This window comes from Hypomesus nipponensis, chromosome 8, assembly GCF_054491055.1.
Source record: "Hypomesus nipponensis isolate SF chromosome 8, ASM5449105v1, whole genome shotgun sequence".
In the NCBI taxonomy this organism is placed as follows: domain Eukaryota; kingdom Metazoa; phylum Chordata; class Actinopteri; order Osmeriformes; family Osmeridae; genus Hypomesus; species Hypomesus nipponensis.
In genome coordinates this window covers 15,645,549-15,673,544 of record NC_140368.1, presented here as the reverse complement: position 1 = coordinate 15,673,544, position 27,996 = coordinate 15,645,549, and the positions used below count along the sequence as shown (strand labels likewise).

At 42.4% G+C, this 27,996-nt stretch overlaps 1 protein-coding gene across 8 annotated transcripts; it reads left to right on the top strand.

Moving 5' to 3' along the window:
• Positions 1-71: 71 nt before the first annotated feature.
• On the top strand, positions 72-27,987 carry top1mt (DNA topoisomerase I mitochondrial). 8 transcript variants are annotated; one of them, XM_084703759.1, is made up of 20 exons: positions 123-369; positions 513-546; positions 22,904-22,929; positions 23,028-23,145; positions 23,259-23,350; positions 23,447-23,501; positions 23,584-23,780; positions 24,916-25,031; positions 25,322-25,443; positions 25,532-25,654; positions 25,742-25,929; positions 26,040-26,184; positions 26,269-26,412; positions 26,541-26,726; positions 26,810-26,878; positions 26,974-27,088; positions 27,164-27,291; positions 27,368-27,462; positions 27,548-27,697; positions 27,771-27,987. In XM_084703759.1, the coding sequence occupies exons 1-20, from the start codon at positions 275-277 to the stop codon at positions 27,871-27,873; spliced, it is 2,301 nt and encodes a 766-aa protein (XP_084559885.1). In that variant the 5' UTR covers positions 123-274; the 3' UTR covers positions 27,874-27,987. The 8 variants fall into 8 exon arrangements, 6 of the variants coding, with proteins under 6 accessions (XP_084559887.1, XP_084559884.1, XP_084559883.1 ...); XM_084703760.1 differs by having other exon boundaries at positions 124-369; positions 26,040-26,085; XM_084703758.1 differs by having other exon boundaries at positions 99-369; positions 26,040-26,412; positions 27,777-27,987.
• The last annotated feature ends 9 nt before the right edge of the window (positions 27,988-27,996 follow it).

Genomic DNA, 27,996 nt, shown 5'->3' with positions numbered 1-27,996 from the left:
GCAGGCACTCGGACCAACAGGTGTTCAGAAGAAAGTTGTCTTCAGGTTCGGCGACGGCTTGGCCTCTAAGGAGTGGACAAATAGGTAAATTGAAAGAAGGGAAGAGATACCAGATACAAAATCACATAAAAATCACCTATTGACCTACATGAGAATAGGTTCTAAGCCACCGTTGTTTGTAGCCTATTTTAGTAACGCAACTTCTATCTAACAATTCTTACAACTCGATGCAAACGTCGCAAGTTGGAAAGATCGCGTTTTCTCAACTTGAGCAATGAACCCGGAGCAGACAAAAGGACACGTAGTTGCTAAAACTAAAATAAAAGAAATCTCATCGGAGTTGCGGGAAGACGGGAGACCGAATGAAAGGTGAGGCATACAGTAGCCTAGCCAAATTTCGCTGCGCCCACAGGGACTGATGGTCTCTGGCGGCAATGAAGCGATTTGGCTGATATGTCAACAGTTAATGTAGTCTTTCGTAAAATAAAAATAAAATGAACACCTTAAAACAGGAAGAAGAACAGCAAAATGGATGGGAACCAAAAGGTATGTGTAATCTCTCTCAATTCAATTTTCAATTCAATTCAATTGGCTTTATTGGCAATAAGAAACAAATGTTCATATTGCCTAAGCAACGGTGGAACCACAGAACACAGAAACAATATTAATATCGTTACTATGGACGTCGGTATACTATTGATATTAACTACTTACTAACCGAGAGTGAGGTCATGCCGGCAAACTGAGGCTGGAACGTATCTATGGAAGCAAATCGTGACCAAAATTCAAATGAAAATGCATTTCCAGAAATGCTTTTTCATTTTAAGAATGTGGCTGCATTATTTGACTCATAAATAAAATGAGTAATCAATCATTCTATTTGCATTTTAATTTTCTTCTTTAAGACTGCTCATTCTTTCACTTAATTAAAATGAAAACGAAAAAGACATTTGAAATTTGAAATTTAATTTTCAAAATATGCCCCAGCAAATAGATACCAAAATTCGATTTGAAATGTAAAATTAGAAAATGAAAACGCATTTCTGGAAATGCGTTTTCATTTTCAAGAACATGGCTGCAAAATCGTGACCACAATTCAAATTCAAATGCATTTTCGTTTTCGTGTTCTGCCCGCAAAGAACTGCCCATAATTCGAAAATGAAAATGCATTCTGAGCGGCGCAGCAGAGTGACGTCAGTAGCCTCTCTTCTTCAGCTCCCTGTTGACCGAGCTACCCATCTTGTTCGGTAGGGGGCGGTGTGCACATACGCATTGCATTACATGACAACATTTGCCGGGAAATTGACTGAATTGCCGAGTCTTTAGAGGACGCATCACAGATTATGGCGCTCCCTCTAATTGTGCAGATACTTGTAAGGTATTTTCTTGTGTGCTTTTATTGTGACAGGGGTGTGTGGTTCTGACGTTGGAAGAAAGTGAGTGGAGTGAAATGCTATGTGTGGGGGAGATACAGTAAAGATGTACAAAGTGTATGGAGCTAAAGCTGACAAAGGTATCTGAATTTGAATATGAAAGTTAAATATTTGTGTCGAATTTCATAAAACTGAAATATTTTGCTGTTTAATAAATAATATCTGAATTATTTGTATGCCGAATTTAATTAAACGGAATTATTTGATCAAAAAATTCAGATTCTTGAAATTCAGATTCTTGAAATTCAGATTTTTGAAATTCAGATTCTTGAAATTCAGATTCTTGAAATTCAGATTCTTGAAATTCAGATTCTTGAAATTCAGATTCTTGAAATTCAGATTCTTGAAATTCAGATTCTTGAAATTCAGATTCTTGAAATTCAGATTGCGGAAATTCAGATTGCGGAAATTCAGATTTTGTCTGAAATAGGCCAAAGGTGAAACAGCTTGCTTTCACAGGGAAAAGCAGACGATTTCAGAACGACCGAACTTTACCTCAGAACAAAAGCTCAGTTGCTCATTGGAGGAACAGTATTGAGCAAGTGCTTATGAAACGTGTCTTCTCCTTTGCCAAAATCGGCAGTTACTGTTACCAAGTGTATCGAGACAGACTCGGAGGGCGGCGGAGACCGATGGAAGACGTGGAACAACTGGCAAAGCTATAGCCTATATATTTGTTTCGTTGTTTTCTTTTCTGTGTTGGAGTTCTTTTAAGTGCTTGATGCAAGCATATTTTTCATTGTCTCCTTATTCCTATCAAAGTCAATGTTCAGCCTATAGGCTATGTTCATTTGCTAAGTGACATTTCATATCGGTTATGGTTAGTGAAATATTTGCTTTCTGAGAGATCGGACCTATTTAACAGCATATAAGGAGTTATCTATCGGAATATATCTGTAGTTCGGCCGGGTGTGATTTGATTGATCGTCCACACATCATCTGGAAGTCAGTTTCGATCAAATACCAACTATCTCCATACTACATCTTGCCGACGTATCTTATACACATCGGGCCGACGTCGGCAAGAAGTATGTGTGCTATCCCAGATGATCTGGGTCTTCCTCAAGCAACTAGCAACTCAGTTTGTTCTACTCGGTCACGGGCATCAGACTCAGATATATTATTCGTTTCTACCAGCTCAGCTAATTCTATCAGTGTATGCACAATTTGAGGGAGCGCCATGATCTGTGATGCGTCCTCTAAAGACCCGGCAATTCAGTCAATTTCTAGGCAAATTTGGTCATGTAATGCAATGCGTATGTGCACACCGCCCCCTACCGAACAAGATGGGTAGCTCGGTCAGCAGGTAGCTGAAAAAGAGAGGCTACTGACGTCACTCTGCTGCGCCGCTCAGAATGCATTTTCGTTTTCGAATTATGGGCAGTTCTTTGCGGGCAGGACACGAAAACGAAAATGCATTTCTGGAAATGCATTTGAATTTGAATTGTGGTCACGATTTTGCAGCCATGTTCTTGAAAATGAAAACGCATTTCTGGAATTTTCATTTTCGGAATTTTACATTTCAAATCGAATTTTGGTATTTATTTGCTGGGGCATATTTTGAAAATTAAATTTCAAATGTCTTTTTCGTTTTCATTTTAATTAAGTGAAAGAATGAGCAGTCTTAAAGAAGAAAATTAAAATGCAAATAGAATGATTGATTACTCATTTTATTTGAGTCAAATAATGCAGCCACATTCTTAAAATGAAAAAGCATTTCTGGAAATGCATTTTCATTAGAATTTTGGTCACGATTTGCTTCCATACGTATCGACCGAGCGATAGCGAGGTTAATACGGCAAAGCCGACGTTTGATATTTCGCGGCATGACCGAACGGTCGAGGTTAGTAAGTAGTTTATTATATGGCATTTTTAGTTTTGTAAACGAAAATAAATGGTACCTCTAGGCTAATTGTAGCTAGCTCTAAAGTCTTCTCACGCTGTGTTTCATGTGTTGCCTAGCAACTCATTACTTTTGATAGAAAAAGGACAACATGGTTCTGCTAAAATGGCTTTAATTTCAACACAAAATAACGACACAAGTGATCAAAAGAGTCTAGTCTTCATCCTCACTTTCGATGACAAATCTTTTCAGCATCATCTAGATAGTAAAACTCAGCAGCTGACTTGTCGCTCATTTTGAAGATGACGTCAGAGGGCAATACGGAGCCTTATTGACCGCTGAGGAGGGCAATACGCATCTGGAATGACTCCCATTAGCCAATCAGAAAGCTTGTACCGTCGTTGCCATATAATAATACCAGATAATACAATATCAATCAAACATGACAAATTCAATTGAAGGATTAAAGGAAATTTTAACATAAACATAATATTGGTTATTATATATACATATATACACATACACGTCAGTCACACACACGGTATATGTCGTGTGTGTGCTTTGTTTGTGTGCATTGTGTGTCTAGGTCACTCACTGTCTCTCAGGTTGTGGCATACTGATACATACTGGGCAGCAAGGTATGCCCTGTCTCCTTCTCCTATGAGGATTTTTACCTTTGAGAGGTCACTAAGGGTGCTTTCACACCTTTTAATCCGTTTGCTTGGTCCGAATCAACTATGACACGCGGTCATACAGATTGTTAATCTATTGGGCGGAAAATGTGTGAGGGGAAAATCACTTCCTTGTCACGAACAACAATGGAGCAACAACAGCGTATTGCAATCGCAATAGCCTACTATCTTTAATTGTTATGATTTGGTGTTGCACGACCACGTTTTTTGGGTTGCTCGTTGGTCTTTTACTCATTGGATTATATCCAGGTTATCAAACCATGGGAATTATATGTTTTCGTCTGACGAGCTATCACTTTTCCATAGAACATCACGCACTTTTAGCTGTCCAAGTTTTTAACTTTCAACCAACATTGGTCCACTGTGCAATAATGGCGCTTTATTTCAGTATATCACGAAATAATTTAAATACCTCGCTACTCTAATATGTCTCCACAAGTATCTCTGCAGTATGATCATAAGCCCATATTTCCCGTTCCTTCACTTCATCATTCCTCCACGTTTTCCCTCATCTAATTTCGCTGCTAATGAGTGGCACGGCTGTCTCCGCCAAGTGTTAATTCCTTTTTCAACCCACAATGCACTACATTTTGGTTTGCTTCCTGGAATAGGTCAATATTAAGTCCAATTATGTTCAGACCTAAAGCGAACCGAACCATGGTTCACTTGGAACCGGACCGAGTCCCATCTTTTTAGGGGGACCATGGTTCGGTTGTTTGATCCGCACTAGAGTTCGAATGCGTGTTCTCACCTCTCCAAGCGAACCCTACTTTTAGAGAAAACGGACCATGGTCCGATTGAAACGGACCAAACATGTCAGGTGTGAAAGCACCCTAAGACCTTTGAAATCTGAGGTTACAGAGTAGGGATGGGCGTGGTTAATCGAATATCCGGATATCCTAAAGTAAGTTAGTATTCGAATACTTTTTTCTAATACTTATGAGCGTAGTTTGATAAAAAAAAAATATATATTGAAAAACCTTCGCGTCGTGTTGTGAATTCTAATAGTGAATTCTAATAGTTAGAAAATGATGAAAACCATCAAAAAAGGTAGGCTACGCCTGCGTTCTGCTGCGAGTCTCCTTTCATTTCATTTAGCGCTACAAGAAGCATAGTGTCCTGGCTAAGCAGTACCTCGCAGCAACCTCAGTTCCTGCTGTCTTTTCTACGCCGGCCTGCTCGTAAATCGACTCCGTACTCGCCTCTCCCCTGAGCATGTTTACATGCTAATTCTCCTGAATAAAAATGCGTATGGCTAATGCAGTTGTGGCTTATTTATTTTCTTACCAGTAGCCATGTAGAGCTAGCGTAATCGGCTGCTTGTTTGCATTGTGTGGTGGCGCACCGTATCCTATAGGATTCCGGTTCCAAGTTAATATGCAATATTTCTCCGTGTGTCTTTCGTTTTTTTGGAGGATAGCCTACCCAATGTGTTTAATTTAGTCCAATGTAGCCTACTTTTTATTTCACATAATAGGCTAATCGCTTTTCCGCCAAATTAAGAGCCTAAGTCTGAAGACGCAGCGTTTTTTCAAGTTCATTCTTTTCGTCATGTTAATAAATTGATCTTTCATTTGTTTTCTTTATTCAACCCTTATTTAATCTAATAGTTTAACAGTCCCAATTATTGCCAGAATGTGTGGTGGTTCATGTGTTTACTGTATGCTTTGCGTCACGTCAGGCTAATTACATAACGGAACCACATTAACAAAATAGATTATCCGGATATTCGAAAATAATTTCGGATACTATTCGAATAGTGAAATCAGTTCAAATCTCCATCCCTATTACAGAGTGGAATTTGTTCCAGTAACCATTTCTTATATTACTGAATGTTTCACACTGTAGGAGGAAGTGCACCCCTGTCTCAACCTCATACCAATATCTTCAAGTTTCATCTGGGTATAGTTTTGTTTTTTGTTTCTTATTGTACGTTTATATTTGTTTAAAATGTCATTGTGCCTAGTGCGTAGGGCTGGATTTCTTGGTTGGCAATGTTTTTCATTTGCTATTTTCTTTAGGTCTTTTCTAATGGTTTTACATTCTTGATCAAACCATTTCAGTATGTTGCCTTTTAATTGGTTTCCGATTGTGTTTGATAAGGTCTGCTTTGATAGCTGCTTTGTGAAATATCATATTTACATTATCAATGGCCTTGTTTACACAGTCTCTGGTTGGGGCATATTGATTTTGGTCATATTTTGATATGTCACTCATTAGATCAGGTGAGTTCAAGGCCATGATGAACTTGTCTCCACTGTCAGGGGCCCATTTGTATGTAGGATGTAGTTAATACAGTTTATTGGGTTCTATTTTTCTTTCATTCAGTTGATCTGAGAGTTTAAAAAATAGATTTATTTGGTTGTGGTCTGAGAGGGGGGATTGCTGTCTGACAGTGAATGCACTGATAGTGGAGGGGTCCATGTCAGTGATTGCATAGTCTACCAGACTAGACCCAAGAGCTGATGAGTATGTGAATCTCCCCAAAGAGTCCCCTCTGAACCTACCATTAACTATGTACAGGCCCAAGGCCCGACAGAGGTGCACTACCTCCTTGCCACTTTGATTTATAACAGAGTCAAGGTTGTTCTGGTGGGTGCTGGTAGGTGTAGTAAACAGGGGAGACTGACCAAACACATGGTTGTTGCCCTGTGGGTCGATTTGTCAGGTTCGGTTCCTGTCCATCCATTTAGATCTCCAATAAGGAGCACGTTTCCCTGGGTTTGGAAATATGTAATTTCAGAATGACATTTTTGAGACTTTCAAAAATGTCTTCTTCAAAGTAAAGAGAATCTATTGGGGGTATATAAATAGCACAGAGATATACATCTCTATCAGTGATGCCCAGGGTTTGATCTAGCCTTAACCAGATATAGGATTTACCCTGTTTAACCGGTGAGATATGATGGCAAAAACCTTCTTTATACCACACCAAGATCCCCCCCCCCCCCCCCCCGATGTTCTGCCCTTGCGTACGTTAGGTAGTTTTAAAGAGGGCACCATGACTTCATTGTATCCTGGGGGACAGTGAGTGAGCAAATTATTGACACCATGTTTCTGTCAGCACAATGACATCAACATCTTTGATATAATTAATGAATTCAGGGTTTCCACTCTTCAGCTCAAAGGTTGAGGAGTGGAGACCCTGTTTATTCCAACAACTTATATGAAATGAACGCATTTGAAAACAATCAAAATGAACCTGTATAGTGAGACAAATTAAAACATCTACAATTATTTCTATTAAAAACACAAATGTATGTATTTTGTGGAGGTGTACTGTTTTTGCAAATTTTACCACTGTATGGGTTACTACGATTTCTATTGCTACTACTGCAAACAGTATTGTTCCATGTTATTCTGTTTGTCAACTGGGAAGGTGTACGGTACAACTTAGCTGAATAGAAGCCTGGTGCACAAGGTGTAGCATCTCCCTGATGTCTCCCAGCTCAGAGGTAGCAGGGGAAGGGACTGTGGCAGCAGCCTGGGCTACAGGTGCAGCATAGCTCTGCTGCTGGGGGTGTGAAGGGGGACAAGGGGCTGCAGTATAGCTCTGCTACTGTGGATGTAGAGGGGGACAAGGGGCCGCAGCATAGCTCTGCTGCTGTGGGCGTGGAGGGGGACAAGGGGCTGCAGCATGGCTCTGTGGGTGTGGAGGGGGACAAGGGACTGCAGCATAGCTCTGCTGCTGTGGGTGTGGAGGGGGACAAGGGGCTGCAGCATTGCTCCGCTGCTGTGGGTGTGGATGGGAACAAGGGGCTGCAGCATAGCTCCTCTGCTGTGGATGTGGAGGGGGAAGGTGGACTCCTCTGGTTGTGCCTCACAGTGGTGAGGTGGTGGGTGTGTGGGGAGTTGGACGTCCCGGCTGGATTGTTGTCTCCTCGCAGCAGGGTGGATGATTCTAGGGTGGTGGTGGGTAGGAGGAGGGTGGTCTCTGAAGCTCCCAGTAGGGGAGGGGGTGGAGGGGCTGCATCTTTGAGGGTCTTTGCAAATATCCCCATCTTTTCTTTGTGTATATGGAGTCCGTCATAAAGGTCCCAGGTGTCAATGGTTGGGTGGAAGGCCAGGTGGACATTAGGTAAGGTGGAACATCCTCTTCTGACCTCCATATTAATGTCATGGATGACATGAGAGGGGGTGTCTGTCCTAGGAAGTAGAGTGGAGACCACAATTCGGGTATCAGGGAACTCCATACTGGCATGCTCCGCCATCTTCTTTATTGCTACAGCGGTGTCCTTTCGGAGGCTGTGCAGGTCGTTGGTTCCTGTGTGGATCACCAGGCACCAGGGGTGAAAGTAAGCCGGTACTGGCCGGTACGCCGTACCGGAAAGAAATTACGACACACGCACAGGCCCATTGCGACAAGGTAAGCAAAACAAGCAATTGCTTGGGGCGCCGAGCTGGCTTGGGGCCCCAAGACAACGACTGGTTAAGAATAAAATGCAGCGACAAACGTGTGAGCGCCCCTTTGATAGTCAATGCAGTAAAGTGCAATGACACTGATATCGGGATCCCCCTCAAGGGGCCCTCTCATGATCTGTGCTGCTGGCAAAATACAAAAACCTCGTCGGTCGGCAGTCATCATGAAGCGGAATTATGCTTCAGGAAGCCAAAAAAGGAAGAAGAGAAAGGAAGAAGAGGATAATAAAAAAAACAAGATAGTGGTAAGTGATAAATTACACTGGATGAAATAGCTCTACTTGTCTTTGTGTAAATTTGCAGCAGGTAGGCTAGCAAAAATGTTTGTTAGTCCGTTGGACAGAGACTTAGTTTTAACATGCCGCAGTGCTGTGTCCCGTGTTGTTTAAATAGATCAGAGTTTAAAAAAACAAGTGACATTCAACTGTCATTCTAGCGGGAGCGGGCGGCGGGACACTTTTTTCTGCCCAAATCAACAAAGCTGCCATATGATGGCACTTGTCTCTGCCGATTGGGCACTTGCATGTGCTGTACCTGACTGCCTGATCCTCATCAAAAACAGATACAGGTGGGTTAAAGAGTGATACTGGAGTGATAAGAAGTCCTAGTGAATGCTTGATAAGTAGACTATAATACAGTAAATAAACAAATAAATAAAAAATAAATAATTAGGCTAAGTGAAATTACCCCTGTATCATAGTACCACCAAGAAATAAAAACTACTTTCACCCCTGCCAGGCACTGAGAGCTCTTGAGGGTCTCCTTTTTCAGCAGCTTCATTGCCTGTCTTGTTGCTGCAGCGTTTAGACAGCACTTTTTTACCTGGAAAAAGTTTGCTTGTGTCCAAGAATTTCCCATTTGAATCTGCCAGCAGGACCACTTGTGGGGCTTGTTCTTCAGGAGTGGAGGGGAGCTGGGATGGGCAGGGTTGGCCGTTGGCAGCTGGGTGTGTGGATGTATCAGGAGGTGTCAGGGTGTTGTTGGGCTGGGTGCTGGTTAGTGAGGATGGGACAGAATCAAGGCAAGGATTTGGGACACTGGCAGGGAGGGTCTGTGTCTCTGTACTTGTGGTTGTGGGGCTTGATGAGAGTTTGTCTGTCAGGTGTTGGGACTTCTCTGATGAAGCTCCTTTCTCTCTTCTCAGCATCTTCCTTTATTTTGGTTAACTGAGCACGGAGTACACTGTTTTCCCGTCTGAGTGCCTCTAAACTTCCTCAAGTCAGATGCATAGGCCTGGTTGTCTCTCTTGAGCTGCTGGAGGTCCTCTCTAACCTGCTGTAAAGAGCTATCTGGGAGGTTGGACAGCCTGGCCTGGGTCAGCTCTTTGAACTCAGCAAAATCCAGTTCCAGCAGGGCCATACTCTCCTTGAACTGGTTGGTGGAGTTAGGAGGTGTGGGAGGGGCCGAAATGGAGAAGTTGGTGGGATTCTCTTCCGGGCTCTCATCTTCACTGTTAGAGGGGACATCGTTCTTCTTGGTGGCCACCTCAGCTTTTAACAGGGGGAATGCCTCTTCAAAGGACTCCAGGTTGGCTTCATTTCCTTGGATCATGACCTTTCCTTTGGTGTAGTATGTGATGGTGAGCAGAGGGTCGTCCTTGTCAAGGTGCTCATCTTTACAAATCTTTAATCTGCCTCCTGAGCCGATGCCTTCACTGGATACATATGTGTAATTGTTGCACAGAGTATCTTTCCAGATGTAGATGGAATCAGTGAAGAATAAAATGTTGTTCTTTTTTTCTTCCTCCTTTTTGCTGAATATAATCTATGAATAGGACTTCTGGATTTTCTTGCAGTCTTCTCTTTGTGTTTCTCTCTAGCTGTCCCACTCTTACATTTGGCAGGGTATTCTACCTCTCTGCTCTGTGTTGTTAGAGCAGTGCTGTTAGGTGCTAGTTGGTAGGTTTCCATGGCAACCAATTGTTTACTCTAAAAAGTTAGCTTAGCAATTTACCCTGTTTCTTCTTATAAACACTGTCAAAACTAAACTAAGTATAGTTGACAAGATACACAGATTTATGAACTCACTAATAGTCAAAGCTACCAGCAATAATCCTGATAATCTTCTGATCTTCATAAAAGTAATATTTTCCCTTGGAATGTGGGTAGTTGTCAGTAAAGTGACAGTTGACAGTTGAGAGCTACTGTAGCAGTTCAGTTGATAGCTAGTGTGTTTGATAAAAATGTATCCATGGTGTCTTTTTTTCTTCTTTTCGAGTTCATAGGTCTTGTTATCTAATCTTTAAAGTCCTTTTAGGAAATTATTGAATTGTTGTTTTATGGTGATGTCTCACTTCTAGATCCATATTCGAGAGATTTTCAGGAGCTCATTTTTATGCAGCTAGTTGCCCGTAATGTCTTTGTCTGTCTGTCTGTCTCTCTCTCACACTCACACACACACACACACACACTCTGTCTCTGTATCAGGGGTACCAACCCACTGTTTATGGAAGTTGCATGAGAAGAGCTCCTGCACTGGGTTGCACCAGCTATGCGTAAATTCAAACGTAGTCTAGTTTGAACGTATCTGTTAAGTTAGGTCGAAGTTTACGCGCTACTAACATTTAAGCGCTGCACCAACTTAGTCAACTTAACAAGTTCCAACATAGTCATAAGTTACAACTTAAATTGTAGGTGTAAGGGCTACACCCACTATAGAGTGTGTAAAGTCCTCCGTAAAATAACGGTTGGAATGGCGCATCGTTTTGAAAGGTGGGATCATTTGGAGGACGAGGAGGAGATGATAATAATGCCTGTTTTGCGTCGGCAACATGTTCTTTGCGATAGGTTACACCCCTTAGACATATATGACGACTTGTATTTATACTCGCGCTTTCCTTTTCCAAGAGCGAAGATACAGAAAATTACCTATCTGCTAGCTGCAGACTTGCAGCACGACTCAGACAGAAACGGGGCCCTAAGTCCGTCCTTACGAGTGTGCCTGGTATTAGGCCTACGCTATTTTGCTACGGGCACATTTCAAAACTTGGTTGGGGATTCAATCCAAGTGCATAAATCTACTAGCCTGACGTTGTCATACTCATAATTCTAGTCAGAATATGAGTCTGATAACTCTCCGTTTGGCTGGGACTATGAGGCGTGTTTCAACCGAACTCGTAAAACAAATGCCTCTTCGCTCAATTGGATAGACCTACAACCTATCAAAGCAACGTAATATGTTGTTTGTTGAAAACAAATTCAAACCAAGCGCTCTTTCGTGACGGTGTTGATTACGTTACTGTTGATCATCTGTCCATCATCGTATAAAGCCCGCCCTGGACATATTTTTTCCCCGAACGTGCCCCCCCAGACCTAGCCTGACGTTGTCATACTTATAATTCTAGTCAGAATGAGTCTGAGAACTCTAAGTTGGACTTTGACTACGGGGCGTGTTTCAAACGAGCCTGGAAAACAAATGCCTGTTTGCTCAATTGGATAGACCTACAACCAATCAGAGCAACGTAATATGTTTTGTTCAAAACGAATTCAATTTAAGCGCTCTTGTGACGTGGGTGATTACTTTACTGTTGATCATCTGTCCATCATCGTATAAAGCCCGCCCTGGCAATTTCATTGGTACGCCCAGATTCTGGTTTTCTGTAGTTGTTCCCTAATACGAGACCCTCCAGACCCAACTTCCCGACCACATTTTTTTGTGGGTGGGGATAAGTTGGGCTGGCAGCCAGGCTACCCCAGACCCAACTTACCGACCACATTTTTTTGTGGGCGGGGATAAGTTGGGCTGGCAGCCAGGCTATAAATCTACAGTATGTAGAGCAATTAGAAAAGTCGCACTATCATTGTGTAAGCGCTTGAACGATTATGTAAAGTTTCCAACTTAACCTGAGCCACAAAACACGACCCGTCAGAAACTCCATCAGATAGCCGGTTTCCCTGACATACTTGGCTGTGTAGATGGCACCCACATCAGAATTAAGGGACCCAAAGAAAACGAGAATGACTGTGAAGAGGAAGGGATACCATTCGATCAACACACAGATTGTATGTGATGCTGACCTTGTAATTACAAATACAGTGATCAAATGGCCAGGGGCAAAGCATGACAGCTTCATACTCAAGCAATCTAGCCTTTGGAGAGATTTTGAGGCTGGACGATACCCCGGGAGGTTGCTAGGAGATTCAGGGTATCCCTTGAGAAAATGGCTTATGACCCCATACCTAAACCCAGCAAGTGTCAGTGAGCAGCGCTACAATTCAGCACACACAAAGACCAGAAATGTGGTAGAGCAGTGCATAGGTGTTCTAAAGAACCGATGGGCCTGTTTGCACAGAGGTATCCAGCTATATTGTATTGCCTACTTTATTTTAAGCACTGCAGGCTCTTGATCTTCACATAGCCTTTTATGTCCCCAAATGAATACCTACATGCCTTCCTTTTGTCATAGGCATCTTGATGGAGCCTGACAGAGCTGCTGCTGTAGCTGGTGCCTGCATTGTCCTACACAACATGGCAATGATGTGGAAAGTACCACTGGTGGAGGAAAGAAATGCAGATGATAGGGGTGGCATAGACATTCCCTTCGGTGAGGACAACTTACCAACTGAGGCTACCACTGTCCGGGCCTATCTTACTACATCCTACTTTGGATGAGGTGATAATAAATAACCTCCCATGGGCATTAACAAAAACTGTATATTGCAGTACATTTATTAGGTATAGGCCTACTGCAAAACAAGAACACGATAGCTAAAAAATAATTCTCCAAATATTTGAAATAAGAAACTGCACAAATAAATAATAATGATCAATAAAAAAAAATATAGAAATAGTAAAATATTATTATTTATCCATTTATTCTGCCCTTATTAGAGTTGTCTGAATGCTATGGCTCATTTGAAAGTGTGACGTATCCTTTTGTTTTAAGATCTTTTAGTGTAAATATTTCTATGTTCAATTTGATCTTTTCAAGCTCAATTTTTTCTTTTTCTGCTTGTATCTTTTCTGTTTCCTGTTTGAGCTTTTCAATTTCCGCTTTAAAGAGTTGACATCTCAGTGTGTCAATATTTTCCTCTGTGCTAGCAGTAGGAGGCCTTCTGTTGTCTTTAGCACGCTTGGCTGCTGGTGGTAGGTGGGTGTTGGAGCCATCCTGAGGTGTCTCAAGCAGGCATGTTTCTGCAGGTGGGGAGAGATGTTGTTCGGCTGTATGATGGGGAGGTGGTGCTGGTGTTGGTGCGAGGGCTGTTGCTGGGAGAGATTTTGGGGAAACTGGTGCCGGAGCATCTTCTGCTGTTCCCCTCTCAACCCCACATGAAATCCCAATTACTGAGGGGGAGTTCTCACCAACAATGTCCAATACAAGAGAGGAATATGGTCCCATGTCTGGCTTTGGACCACCTCCTGTTGGGACATTTCTTGGAAAGTCCTCAACGGCTTGCATCTTTAAATCACTCCACTTCTTTCTAACTTCCTTGACATCCCTGTGCTCCACTCCTTTTGAATTAATGGTGTCTGATGTCCTCCCATATTTGTTGTTTCACTTTATTTGTTACAAAGGTGTTAAATTTGGATTTTAATGGTGCTTTGTTTAGTTTGTATTTTGAAAAGCAGGATGAGCATTTCTTCATGGGTGAAGTTTTTCTTTCTTGGCCTACAGTCGAACATTGCCAAATTCCTGAAACAGTACAAACTAATGTATCAACAGGATTAAACTGTTAGTAAACTAGATTAACTAAGGTGACTTGACCAACGTAACATTTTGACGGTAACATTATATTGTTGAAGAGCAAATATAACCCAATTTTGGATTAGATAGCTAACTTTAAACAATTCTAATTGATAGTCTAACAGTTTTCCAGTGTAGGCCATCATTATGTTTTTGTTATAATGTTACAATTTCGCCTGCCCAGTAATAGAATACAGTAACTACAGCAGGCTACTACTAGTACAGCTTGTTACAACTGTAACTACTAGCTGTTGCAGCTAGTTACCGTTATGAACCCTGGCCTGATATCTTAAGAGTTGACTGTTTCACTGATCACCACTTGTCTTCACTGTGTTGCACTAGCTGTTTACATGAAGATTAAGGTAGTACTCTAGTTATCACCTAACAATTTTTCCTAGTTGACGTAGTCTAGATACCTTTTTTTTGTTTCGTGATTCTCGTTTTGCCCTTAGCCTCTTGTAGATGCGTAGCTAAGTCTTTAAACTGATAGATGGGCACGAGAGACATGAAATGCATGTTCTTGCCTACAAAAACGGTCACGGTCACATTAAAAACAACAGTAAACACAATGAATGACAACACAAGTACTTTATTTCCGAGATGGCCATTGCATAAATGTAAGAGTGCCTAACACATATCTACGTTAAGTTACATCGTTAGCTTGCACTAAGGTAGCTGAGTGGCTAGTCTATGAAACCCACCTAGCGTTATCATTTGTCAGCTGTTTTCAAAATATATTTTTTGACAACACGGTACTAAACACTGCATCAAGAATAGTGCTTATCACTGATTGGCCACAGAAAGATAAACGTCACTTTCCGCGACATTATTTAGGATAGTGTCGACTTTATGCCAGTGTACCGAAGATGAAACATACGTATCCGTGGTGCAACCAAACATCCTCTCAGCTTTAGTATCAAACTAACTAGTTTAAACGTACCGATTTAGTATGGACTTTGCACCCTAGACTAAGAAAGAACTTACACACAGCTGGTGCAACAGGCTGCTGGTGCTGAAAGTGCCAACATGAGTCTAACATCAGCAGGTGTGAGGGCATACAGGGAGCTCTGGCTGATAACCTGGAGCTCTGGCTGATCACCTGGAGGGTGTGAGGACCTGTTTGTTTGCTTATTGGGTGTTGTTCTCTCACATATATACTGTATTTATTATTGGGTGTGCTTTGCCTTCGGCAAGGGCACAACTATTGTTATACCATGGTCTGGGTGAATACTCAATTCTGATAGGCTGCAGTGGTGTCCATTATCGGGTGGTAACGGACACCTGCTAAGTCATTGCAGCAAAACTGTCTTTTCACCGTTCTAAATTTTTCCGCTGGCTACATAGCCTGGCTGCCAGCCCAACTTTTCCCGCCCACAAAAAAATGTGTTCGGGAAGTTGGGTCTGGAGGGTCTCGTATTGGGGACAACTACAGAAAACCCAGAATCGGGACGGACCAATGAAATTGCCAGGGCGGGCTTTATACAATGATGGTGATATAGATTTTGGGATAGTGACATGCTGGTTAGCTAGCAAATCTATTGTCAAACATAATGTAAAATTATATGTACTGTTTGTCAACCGTACACAATATAATTGCCTCTGAATCTTGTTAGCATAACGTTAGCTTTCAGGCTAATAGCTCAGCCAAGGGAAAGCCGGTGTTGGTTAAAGCTGACAGGAGTTGGATAACGTTAAAAAAACGTTACATTTCTTTTGCAAACCGCCTGAAAACATGAATTGATGTTTGTAAAAAAAAATCGTTGTTCGAAATCTTAGATAGCCGTCTTAATCCTTGATCTCTTACTAGACAGGTGTCTTACTAGACAGGTCCTTTCGAGGGAAGGTATTTCCAAAACCTAGTTAATATAACTAGAGACAGCTACTTCTGTCTTCCAAGATGGCGTCCCCATTCATTTCTATGAAAAGTGCTCAGTGGCGCAGTGAGGCAAGCGAGAGCGCGAGACTGGGCGCGGCCATATTTCCACTTCCGTGTCTTCCGGTCTAGCTTTAAACAGTGGCTCTTTTTTTCCCTAGCTCCGAGACTTCGTGCACGCTTCCAACTAGCTGTACACGTCATAATTTGCGACAACCAGTCGCGAGCAAAGATTGATATGGTTACGAGCCTATGTTACGGGCGTGTGAGCTAAGGCATTGCAGTGGCAGAATGGGGTACAAGTCCGATAAGAATCGGACACATGATGCAAACTTGACGGAAATGTATTCTGTCACTGTATAGTATTCCTTTCACTTGTTTTTTTAGAAATAAGCTATAGGGATATTCTAGATGGAACTCATCACATAGGATGCTTTTTTTCCCTTTGTGATACGAGTATGATTTCCAATGCATTGTATCGGATGAAATAAACTGTTAGCATGAACAGCTCCGTCTTTGTTCTCGCCAGGCAAAGAAAGCTTTATAGTTATTTTGGTAACCGAAATCTTCCATAATTCAGACTTAGCATAGCTTACTTTCTTCACACTGCCTTCAATTTAACATCAGTGTAGAAATATGGCCATGTGTTTTATGTTCATCCTACAAAACCAAACGCCTATTAATGGGTATAACGTGATCTAACAAGACTTGGTAATAATGTAATAAATAAAAGCTTGAGAACTGTCTAAAATATACTTTATTGGACATTTGCCTTTTGAAAGGGGAATATTCGAAGAACCATATAGGCTACAAGACGTTTCCATCAGATGTAAGTGGGGGTGAAACATATAGAGTCACTGAGGACCTTCATTGTCCCACAAAAGCAGTCTGGCTTGATGACACGATCAACAAAAGAATAATGGGTGTGTTTAACAAAAGCTTCTGAAGGCAAGACTAATATTATTTAAATATAGGCCTATATAATTTCCTATTGTGGTTACCGGTTAAAGTATTAATCTTTGTCTTTGCTCCAGATAGACGTCAACAATCTATGCTCGCGCTTAACATTACATTTGCCATCATGTCATGAACGTTTTTACGAAAAATCTTATCTGTTTTGAAATAACAGGAATAAACTATATTAACAACATTTCATGTATGTGTGACATTTGCTTAACTTGCTGCAACAGGGCAGGCAACTCAAGCCAGTTCTCCCTGTGCTCATTCAATAGAAGTCTGTCTCATTCAGCTCCATGTAAATCGGCTATCAGAATTTTGGCAAAATCTTTGTAAGTTTATTACTGAAAGTATTGAGGCAGATTTTTGTTTATTCTGAAAGTATGTATTGTTTGGGCTTTTTGACGGTTCCAGGAAAAATAACTGTGTATATATAATTAATCTTATTATTATTATTATGGCCAAGTATCATATTCATAGATGCAAATTCATGGGAAGATAACCTTGCTTTATTGCCTTGAACGGAGAGCTCAGACAATATATTTTTTCAATAAAAAATGCCAAAAATGCCAAGGCCATTAAGACAGTAACAATCTGTAGTAGTTTAAATATAGTAATGTAAAGGTTTATATCCCCTAGCGTAAATTTTTTGTTATGATATTTTGTATTGATACATGTTTACTCCGAACGTAAATGTTTTTTTTTTAATTTACTTTTTGTATCTTGTAAACTCCAATGCATTTGACTTTGTTGAAATTGCTAATAAATAAAAAGTTTCAAAAAAAAAATGAATGGGGACGCCATCTTGGACACGCCATTTTGGACGTCTTGGACTTTGTAGGTTAGTTATAACGAAATAAAATCTTGTACTAGCTGTGAAATATTTTACTGTTGATTGTTCTACAGGTACAGTCCTGCACTTTTTGTGGTTCTTTTAACTTGTATAACTGCATGCTCTTATGGGTCTTCCCTTTGGCACTTGTTTAGTTTTTTCACAATATGCTTCATGTTTTGGCTGCTTGCAATGTTTGGGACTACCTTGTTGTTATGATCAGTGACCTATGCTCTTTTGTAAAGCTCTCTCTTGGAAGTCGCTTTGGATAAAAGCATCGGCTAAATGCATGAATGGAAATGTGTGACAACCATTTGGTAAACTTGCTACAACAAGGCAGGCAACTCAAGCCATTTCTCCCTGTGCTCATTCAATATAAGTCTATGGCTCATTCAGCTCAATGTAGTAAATCAGCTATTGGCCAATGTGAACTATTGTGCTCGTGCCCTGTTAGTATTTGCAGGCAACTTTTATTGATGAAGGTAAATAAATGGGGTGCTAGTTTACCCATTTCGGATTGGTCTCAAACTTAGCAACAATCGGGAAATATTATTCTATAACTTGACTTTGACTTGAGCTAATAGAATAAAAACGACCGGAAGAGTCTGAAACCTAACCGTAATGCAATACCACCTACATCCACCGGGGCCGTTGCTTCAAGCCGAGGGGCGAGGGGTGGGGGCTTGCTCCAAAACCGTTGATTTCCAACAGTCTTAAGACAGGATGTAAGTCATCGCGCTGCGTGTACTTATGTGCTTGCACTAGCGTGCTTTGTCAGACGGCAGTCAATTGCATTGAGTTTGTCACACTAAGTCAAGTTAAGCTGTATTTAAACTTGTGTTAAATATAGGCTCAATAGCTCATAACATTTGTGTTTGTATTTCACTCATTTGATAGGATTATGTAGCCTGACGTTGTCATACTCATAATTCTAGTCAGAATATGAGTCTGAGAAGTCTTCGTTGGGCTTTGACTACGGGGCGTGTTTCAAACAAGCCTGGAAAATAAATGCCTCTTCGCTCTATTGGATAGACCTACAACCAATCAGAGCAACGTAATATGTTGTTTGTTCAAAACGAATTCAACTTAAGCGCTCTTTTGTGACGTGGGTGATTACGTTACTGTTGATCTGTCCATCGTATAACGCCCGCCCTGGCAATTTCATCGGTACGCCCAGATTCTGGTTTTCTGTAGTTGTTCCCCAATATGAGACCCTCCAGACCCAACCTCCCGACCAAATTTTTTTGAGGGTGGGGAGAAGTTGGGCTGGCAGCCAGGCTAAGGATTATGATAAAACGCAGCAACTAGCTAGTGTCTGTGTAGCCGGTGTGTGGTGAAACTCACTCCTCAAGTATGTAATAGGCCACCCGCGTCGGCAGTTTGCTAGCTTTTCGTTGGCGTAGTTGGTAGTGGTGGCGCTTGGGAAGTCAGAGGTGGTGAGTTCGACTCCCGGTGGGAGCGGACAGTGGCCTGTATACCTCTGACGGAACTTGCTAAACCACGTCTGTTACATCTGCGATGCTAGCTACGTTATCGAAAAGTCAGAGGAAATTTACAAAGTAGGAGTGTCATCAATAAAATAAGTACATTTTCAGCAAATACACTGCCGACTTTTCGATACATTTTTATTCAGATGCTCAGGACTGAGGTCAAAGGATTCTGTTTAACTTGTTGCTCACGGTAACTCCACAAACAGAGTTGTGGGTAATACCTGCCGCCATTAAGACAACAAGGCAGCTCATATGCTCTCTTGAAAAATTACCGTTATGTGACGTATTTCAAGGTATCTTATTAGAGCGGAAGAGAAGGTTTAAGACATTTCGAACAGTCCTTGCTCTCTTAATAGGGAGGAAGGAGGCATTTTAAGACATTTCGAACAGAGCCCATGTATACCATGGTCACTTGCCAACGAGCGGAAGCAACCTTCACGCCTCCGCATCGTCCATTATCAGGTAATATTGGACACCTCATCAGGCATCATCCCTTACTTATCTCACATATATATTTATTATTTTATTTTTGCCCCCCCTAAAGCTCAGTCAATATTTGGACTACATAGACAACGGCTGTGTCAAAATTTGTCTTGGTCTCCATTGAGTTGCTTGTATGGGGATTTACGTTCCGTTACAGTTTAGGAGGTTACAACGTTTTTGTGGCGAAAAGTGCCTTTAGTCGACGAAGGGTACTGTGTTCGCTACGTCACCACGTCAACACACGTTAGCAACGACGCATCCTTGAACAGACTCTGATAGAGACCAGAGGCCTGTTCCATAGAGTTTACCGAATAAGCCAGACTTATGTCGGTTAGTCAGACTAATTTCGAGTTCATTCGGTTCCATAAAGCTAGCTCAACGTAGTTCGAACTCGGTTACTATGGCAACTTAGGCTGCGAAACTAGTCTGGTCAGGGTCAGACTGTCAGGCTTAGCATGACTTGGTGCTTAAGCAGACGTTCCTGTAACACTGACCCTAACGGGAAAACGATGATTTACCACTTATATTCTCATTTTCTTATTCTCATCAGTTCAATATGTTCAACATTGATAGAAAATAAACTTAAATAGCGTATAGCTACATTTAGCCTAATGCATTAAACAATGATGAACAATGCTTTGATAGGCTACACACTATAACCGTTAAATGTATGGATGTTAGTTTGTGATTTCAAATGTTTAGGCATCAGGCATAGGCCTATATCTCAATCTAAATTATCCGAATATAATTATCATAGCAATATAATTGTTAACCGTAGCCTACAATTGCAAAACGAACGATCCCCCCTCCGTTTCCCCGACACAAAAACCATGTACTGGATATTGATTAATAATAGGCTATTTATTTTAAACAATGTCAAAAAAGTCAATTAAGATAAGTTTAGAGGGTGTTTTTTAATCAACGAAGTGAAGGTCTAAAAAGGTCCTCCTACGTAGCCTATCGTTCACAACGTCAATCATGGCTGTCTTTTTTTTTATTGAAGCGGTGGATGAGGGAGCTGTCATTGTACACGTTTTAAAGGGAACGTTCTTTCTGGAAGAAGTCACGTGGCCGTGTGCATTGCATTTGCCGTGGTGGATTGTATGATCCATGTTTTACCTCTCGGGCCAATAGGACAGATCAAGAAAAACATTTGCAATATTATCAACTTCTAAAAGTTATTAAAAACCAGGGAGAGGAATGTCAGAGATTATCAAAGTAAAGGAGGCGCTTGTGGTTGGCAATGCTCAACCTAGATCTACCAGGGATAAAACACGATTGAGAGTCACTTGGCTACACCTCGAATATCGCAATGTGGGGGTGTTTCTACACGGGGGCCTACAGGGGCCAGTGCCCCTGTAAAATGTCCCTGGCCCCCCTGAGCTGTTTTTTTTTACTTTTTTTTTTTTTTTACGTTGGGGTCACCAAATTGTAGGCGGTGAATTGAAAGGCCAGAAACGCTTGGTGTTTGTCCCTGGCTTGGGAACCACAATACACTTTTGGTTAGATTCTCAGGGAGATAATTGACTCGTTAATATCTGACTTTTAGACGTGCACAAGTGCATTACCTGTAACCTTGAGCGCTAAACAGTTAATTACATGCAACTCTGACGTAGGTAAAAAATCGTCTGCTTGATCATTGCACCGACCCTAAAGTATGCGTGTTCACTAAACAGTCGTTTATCTCTACTATAATATGGATTTGACCAAAGTAGACCTAGTAGGATATGTAATCGATCACTCAGAGGCTCAGGTAAATTCCTTCGGAGCGTGGAGATCCACTGCAAGTGACTCAGAGAAGTGACTCTGTATCGTAAACAGAACTCCAAGTGATTGGTAAAAATTTCTTCCTATATACACCCAAACCTGACTAAAATGGGGATTGACCATATGACAGAAAAGTTGTCTGACGCATACAAATTCAAATTGGATCATTAATCAAGCTGCAGTAGACCAAGTGGTGCCCTTGTAAGACAAGGTAATATGTTAAACACATGTTGGTCTGCTGCAGGCACAAACTCTGTAAACCCTGTACATTTACATGTTACAGTATTAAAAGTATTACTAGAATGTAATACATAAAATAAGAAACAAAAGCATATCAAACATGACATTAAAAGCTGTTTAGAACCTTATTTACAAGAACACAACATTTAATGATAATTTCAGAGTCTTCCTCTTCAACTGTTGAGATCACCTCTCCAGAGGTGTGTCATTAAGGTGTGATTGTCATTTTAGCATTCATGCAAATCAATAACTGTCCCAGACGAGTGTCTGGGTGACCAGTGACAAAGGGGCTGCCAAAACAGCCCTACAAAAGTATTTAATGTTTAAATATAATTTGTTTCCGTTTTTAATGTGCTCCTCTGATTAAACACTGCCCCCCCCCCCCCCCCCCCCCCCTTGGCCCCCCCAGTAAAATTAGTCTAGAACCGCCACTGTCGCAATGATATCATACAGCTAAGGTTAGGTTGGTTAAAGACGTTATTGCATTACTTACTTTGGCCTTCACAACACAACAGTCGTTGATAACTTGGTACTGCGTCTCCTTCACCCATCCACACACCATCTGGTTATAGGCCTCCAAACCTTTGTAGGATTTAAGGTCTTCCGCTGTATATAGATAAATGCTTGAAAATATCATTACAAGGGAACAACTTAAGGGGAAGGACCCACCTGCATCCGACGCAAGCGAGCACACCCTACAATTTCCCCAGAAATTGTACCCTCTCTAGTTTTGTTTATTTTTACAGGGACAGTACACATTTGTGAGTGCACTGTGAGTGTAGGTGTTGACAATAGACAGAAGCATGAGCTTGCTGTATTTCCATTGGATGTTTACAGGTATGTGTGGTAGTATGGTAGGGTGTGTGGGTTCAGGTGGATGTGGTAGGTATGTTGAAGTGTGTAGGGGTACTGTGCTCCAGTTCAGGGAGTTTGAGAGCAGACTCGGTCACCAGAACAAAAAGGGAACACACTGGAGAACCTCCATCTCTGAATCTCTTAGAACATTCAGAGCATCAGAACATTTAGAACTTTAGAGCTGTCAGAACTCAGTAGGTCTAGAGGTTTCCTTGTGACCAGCATCAACTCTGTGCCCAGCATTGCAAGCAGTCTTTCCTGTATATATGGAACAAAACCTGTTACCAGAGCATCTCTATATCCAAAAGTCCAGATTTGTGCTTGTCTGTCTTCCAGGAGGCGGACCCAGTTGCAGTAGAGCGGTACGTCCTAAGTTTGACCCCTGACATGACCCTTGGCCGTGGCACACTCTTGATACACCTAGCGGGCTAGCTTGCTGATCATGTCTCTGACATCACAGCCAAGCTCATGCAGATAACAAGGACAACAACCATAACAATCAATCATCCAATCAAGAGGGGAAACAGGAAGTGGATTGGTGCAGATCCCAGCTGACCCTGAAAGCTGACAAAGCGAAGGTGCGCATATCATTACTGAACTGCTCTAGATACTGGGTGAGGTGTGTGAGTGGTTGCATGTGAGTGCGCATGTGTGAGTGTGTGCGTGCGTGATCCAGACCTCCATGTTACAGCACCACAGGGCAAAGACCAGCAGGAAAGAGCAACAGAGAGAGGAAGACCAGGAGGAACAACAAAGACTTTTCAGTGAACAACCAGCCAACAGGTAACACTTCACCACTGATCCAGCATTGTCCAACTGTTCATCCTACAGGACATAACCCTATACAGTATGTTGGTAAACACATTTACATCCTAACAGTTTAAACAGTAAATCAAAAAGGAAGAGCAAAGACTTCACGGAGAAGAATAAGAAAGTAAGGAACTGTTAGCCCACACAACTCATCCTCAGTGAAGGGCTTTTCACTGGCTGTTCTGACATGGCTGTTCTGATGTCAGGAGAGAAAGGGATCTGGGAATGCCAGGAATGAAAAGGAGAAAGACGAAAGTCTCAAAAACAAATCAAAAAATGAAAAGAAGCGTAAAAAGGAGAATTCAGAAAAAGAGAAATCAAAGAAGAAAATGAAGCTGGAAGAGAGGGAGGATAAAAGGCTGAAAGACAAGGATATCAAGGAGGAGGACAGTACATGGAAATGGTGAGATCAAGTTCATACTTAAGAAGCATCACTATCATTATTTATGTTTAACAATGTGTGTGTGTGTGTTACACATCCCATTTCTTTTGAATAACATATTGCAGTTCTCCCTAGCCAATTTAGCCCCGCCCACAAACGATATTGGTCGGGAAGTTGGGTCTGGAGTAGCTCGGTTGCGGAAAAACAATACCCGAACAGAAACTGGTCGGACCAATGAAATTGTCAGTGCGGGCTTTGTACGAAAATGGACAGATGTTCAACAGTAACGTAATCAACCACGTCACCAAAGAGCGCTTGGGTTGAATTTGTTTTCAACAAACAACATATTACGTTGCTCTGTAGGTCTATCCAATTGAGCGAAGAGGCATTTGTTTTACGAGTTCGGTTGCAACACGCCCCATACTCACAGCCCAACGGATAGTTATCAGACTCATATTCTGACTAGAATTATGAGTATGACAACGTCAGGCTAATAATGAATGCATCTGTAGGAGAATTTACTGTAGGCCTAGCGGAATCGTGCTTCAGTAATTTGTTTCCAGAGGGACGATTAAAATGTTGCATCCACGTGTCAGCCGCTTATTTGTGGCACTGGAAGCGAAACAGTCCATTCTCTAGCTATGCACCATCCCCATGTGAATAACATTTACGTTTTAATTTGGCTGACGCGTTTAACTTAAGTCACATACCGGGGGTGTGGTAATCCATGATACATTGTAGGATTTATTGCTTGAACTATTTGAGAGATTCGAACCCATAATATAACGCTTACAAGACACTGTAGGCTGAAAGAAACAGCTCATTGCAGTGAGCTACCAAGCCTGGCATGAACAAATATTGTAATGTTTTTTGCGAACTTAATACAACAGTCGATGAAGATTAATAGCAGCGCTTTCGTTGTAAATTCTTTGCGGTTTTATCGGGTTGCTAAAAAGTATGAAGCGAAAAGCAGGCAGATGTGAGTTACTTGCCAGACAATTTGTAATTAGCATTATATGCTGACCTGTATCTCTTTAGTATCAATTTGGTTGTGTAACAAATTGTTACGCTCATCTGGGCTCCACTTAAGACATGGTCAGTCAATCCAGAAGTGCCTGTCTGCATGTTTTTGTATCCATGTCTCTCTGTTGTGCAGGTGGGAGGAGGGTCACACCAGTGATGGGAGGAAGTGGTCAAGCCTGGAGCACCGCGGGCCGCTTATCCCCCCACCCTATGACCCAATACCCAGCAACGTAAACTTCTACTACAACGGTTAGACAAATCCAGTCTTTTTTAGTATTTACTGTGTTTCGTGGTGCTTATAATTAGGTATTGTTTGGATGGTGTCAGAGCTGTCATCGCTAGGCTCGCCAGGATTTACTTTTGGCCACTCCGGGAATCAAACTCAGATCTTCTGACTCATGCACACAATTACAACCTTTTATAAACCCTGCTTCCATCAGCTTCTCCACTGCTAGCAATTTGAAGGCAAGTTTGGTGGTATTTAAACTGAAGCTTAACCAACTCAGTTACATGGGGTCGATTTGTAAATGTGTTCCTAGGTGAGCCGGTGAAACTGAGCCTGACTGCAGAGGAGGTGGCAACGTTCTATGCTAAGATGCTGGACCATGAGTACACCACTAAGCCTGTGTTCCAAGAGAACTTCTTCACTGACTGGAGAGAGGTGCAGACCCCCAGACCTGACCACACCCACACTGACACCCAGACCAGTGTTGTATGTCTGACCATGCTGTTGTCTGCCATCCTAACAGGAAATGACCTCAGACGAGAGGGCTCTGATCAGGAAGCTGTCTAAGTGTGACTTCACAGAGATCCATAAGTACTTCTTGCTCAAGGCTGAGGAGAGGAAAGCCTTGACTAAGGAGCAGAAGAAGGTGAGCTTCAGCCTGGCTTCTGATGAACAGTTTTCTTCCCCAGGATCTGCTGAGGTTCTATCTGGACTCTGTTGTGGTTCTGTCAAGGTTCTGAAGGAGGAGGCCAGCCTGCTGACAGAGGAGTATGGGTTCTGTGTTCTGGACGGCCACAGGGAGAAGATTGGGAACTTCCGTGTCGAACCGCCAGGCCTGTTCCGTGGCCGTGGGGAGCACCCGAAAATGGGAAAACTGAAAAAGAGAATCCAGCCTGAGGACATCACCATCAACTGCAGCAGGTCAGTCTCTCTCACACACATGCCCACAGGATCCATCCTGTGGACATCACCATCAACTGCAGCAGGTCAGTCTCACACAGGATTAACTATGTGTGTGTGTGTGTGTGTAGAGATTTCAAAGTGCCAGCAGCTCCTGAGGGACACAGGTGGAAGAAGGTGCAGCATGACAACACGGTCACGTGGCTGGCCTCCTGGGTGGAGAATGTCCAAGGAAACATCAAATACGTCATGCTCAACCCTAGCTCCAAACTGAAGGTTCCACACACACACCAACACCCATTCCTCTGTCACACCTTTGAGCCAAATGTGGAGCGTGTGTGTGTGTGTGTGTGTGCGCAGGGAGAGAAGGACTGGCAGAAGTATGAGGTGGCTCGCAGGTTGAAGGAGAAGGTCGAGACCATCAGGAGGCGCTATAGAGAAGACTGGAAGGACAGAGAGATGAAGAACAGGCAGAGAGGAGTAGCTCTGTACTTCATTGACAAGGTGCTGCTGTGACTGTCCCGGATCATGACCCAGACCTGCAACCTCAGGCTGTGGTCGCATCTCCTCAGATTGGCTCCTCCGACGCTTATCTTCTGACATGACCAATCCAAACGTGTGTCTGTGTGTAGCTTGCTCTACGTGCGGGGAACGAGAAGGAGGAGAGCGAGACGGCTGACACGGTTGGCTGCTGCTCTCTGAGGGTGGAGCACATCAGGCTTGTCCCACTGCTGGACAGCCTGGAGAATGTGGTGGAGTTTGACTTCCTGGGGAAGGATTCCATTCGCTACTACAACAAGGTTCCAGTGGAGGCCAGGGTAGGCAGTGCTACTACGATACAATAACTACAGCCCAGATTACATGACATGTGCTACAGACTCTCTTTCTCACTGTAACTTAGGTCTTCAAGAACCTTAAACTCTTCATGGAAAATAAAGACCCTGGTGACGACCTCTTTGATAGAATCAACGTAATATTCATACACAAGACACACAATATACATGTTTGCATATTTGTGGAACATGACTATTGACTATTACTACTGTTTTCTTTTGTGTTGTTCAGACGGGGTATCTGAACAAGCATTTGAACCAGGCCATGCCCGGCCTGACGGCCAAGGTGTTCAGAACTTACAACGCTTCCACTACTCTGCAGGAGCAGCTCAGCCAGATCACCTCTGGTACACACACACAAACACACCTTCAGAAATACACTTAAGAGCAGTTTGTCTTTACGCGTGTGTGTGTGTGTTCAGCTAACATGAGCTTGGAGGAGAAGGTGCTGTCGTATAACCGTGCTAACAGAGCTGTAGCCATCCTCTGCAACCACCAGAGGGCAGCACCTAAAACCTTTGAGAAGTCGATGCAACTGCTGAAGGACAAGGTGCTGCTTAACAAATGTGAACGAGATCTGCTAGTTCACTAGCCAGTGGTAAGTTAACTATATTGTTGTGTGTCAGATGTCCCAGAAGGAGCAGCAGTTGGAGACAGCCAGGAAGGAGCTGAAGACAGCTCAGAAGGAGCACAAGAGAGAGCAGAGTGACAGAACCAAAAGGTTGGTGGTGGAACGCTGGCTGTGTTAGCCATGGTAACTGTGAACAGTGAGCTGGGCTTTAGAGGACACCTATTTCCCCCCCCAGATTAGTGGAGAAGAAGGAGGCAGCTGTCAAACGACTGGAGGAGCAGCTGAAGAAGCTCTGCCTCCAGATGACTGACAGGGAGGAGAATAAGGTCATTGCCTTGGGAACCTCAAAACTCAACTACCTCGATCCCCGCATCTCTGTGGCCTGGTAAGTCTTATTTCTCAGTCAGTTGTGTGCGTGTGAGACAAGTGATTCCAAGTGGCTGCATCTCTTCTGGCAGGTGCAGGAAGTTCAATGTCCCGATAGAGAAGATCTACAACAAGACCCACAGAGACAAGTTTGCCTGGGCGATAGACATGACGGATGACACCTTTACATTTTGATTTGTTGACCTTTACGCTGTCAGACTTCTTAGTTTACCTTGAGTTTAGTTGTGGAATATCTAAACATGTATCTGGGTCTATTGAATAAAACTGGTTGGTGTGTGGAACAGAAAACTGGGCTTG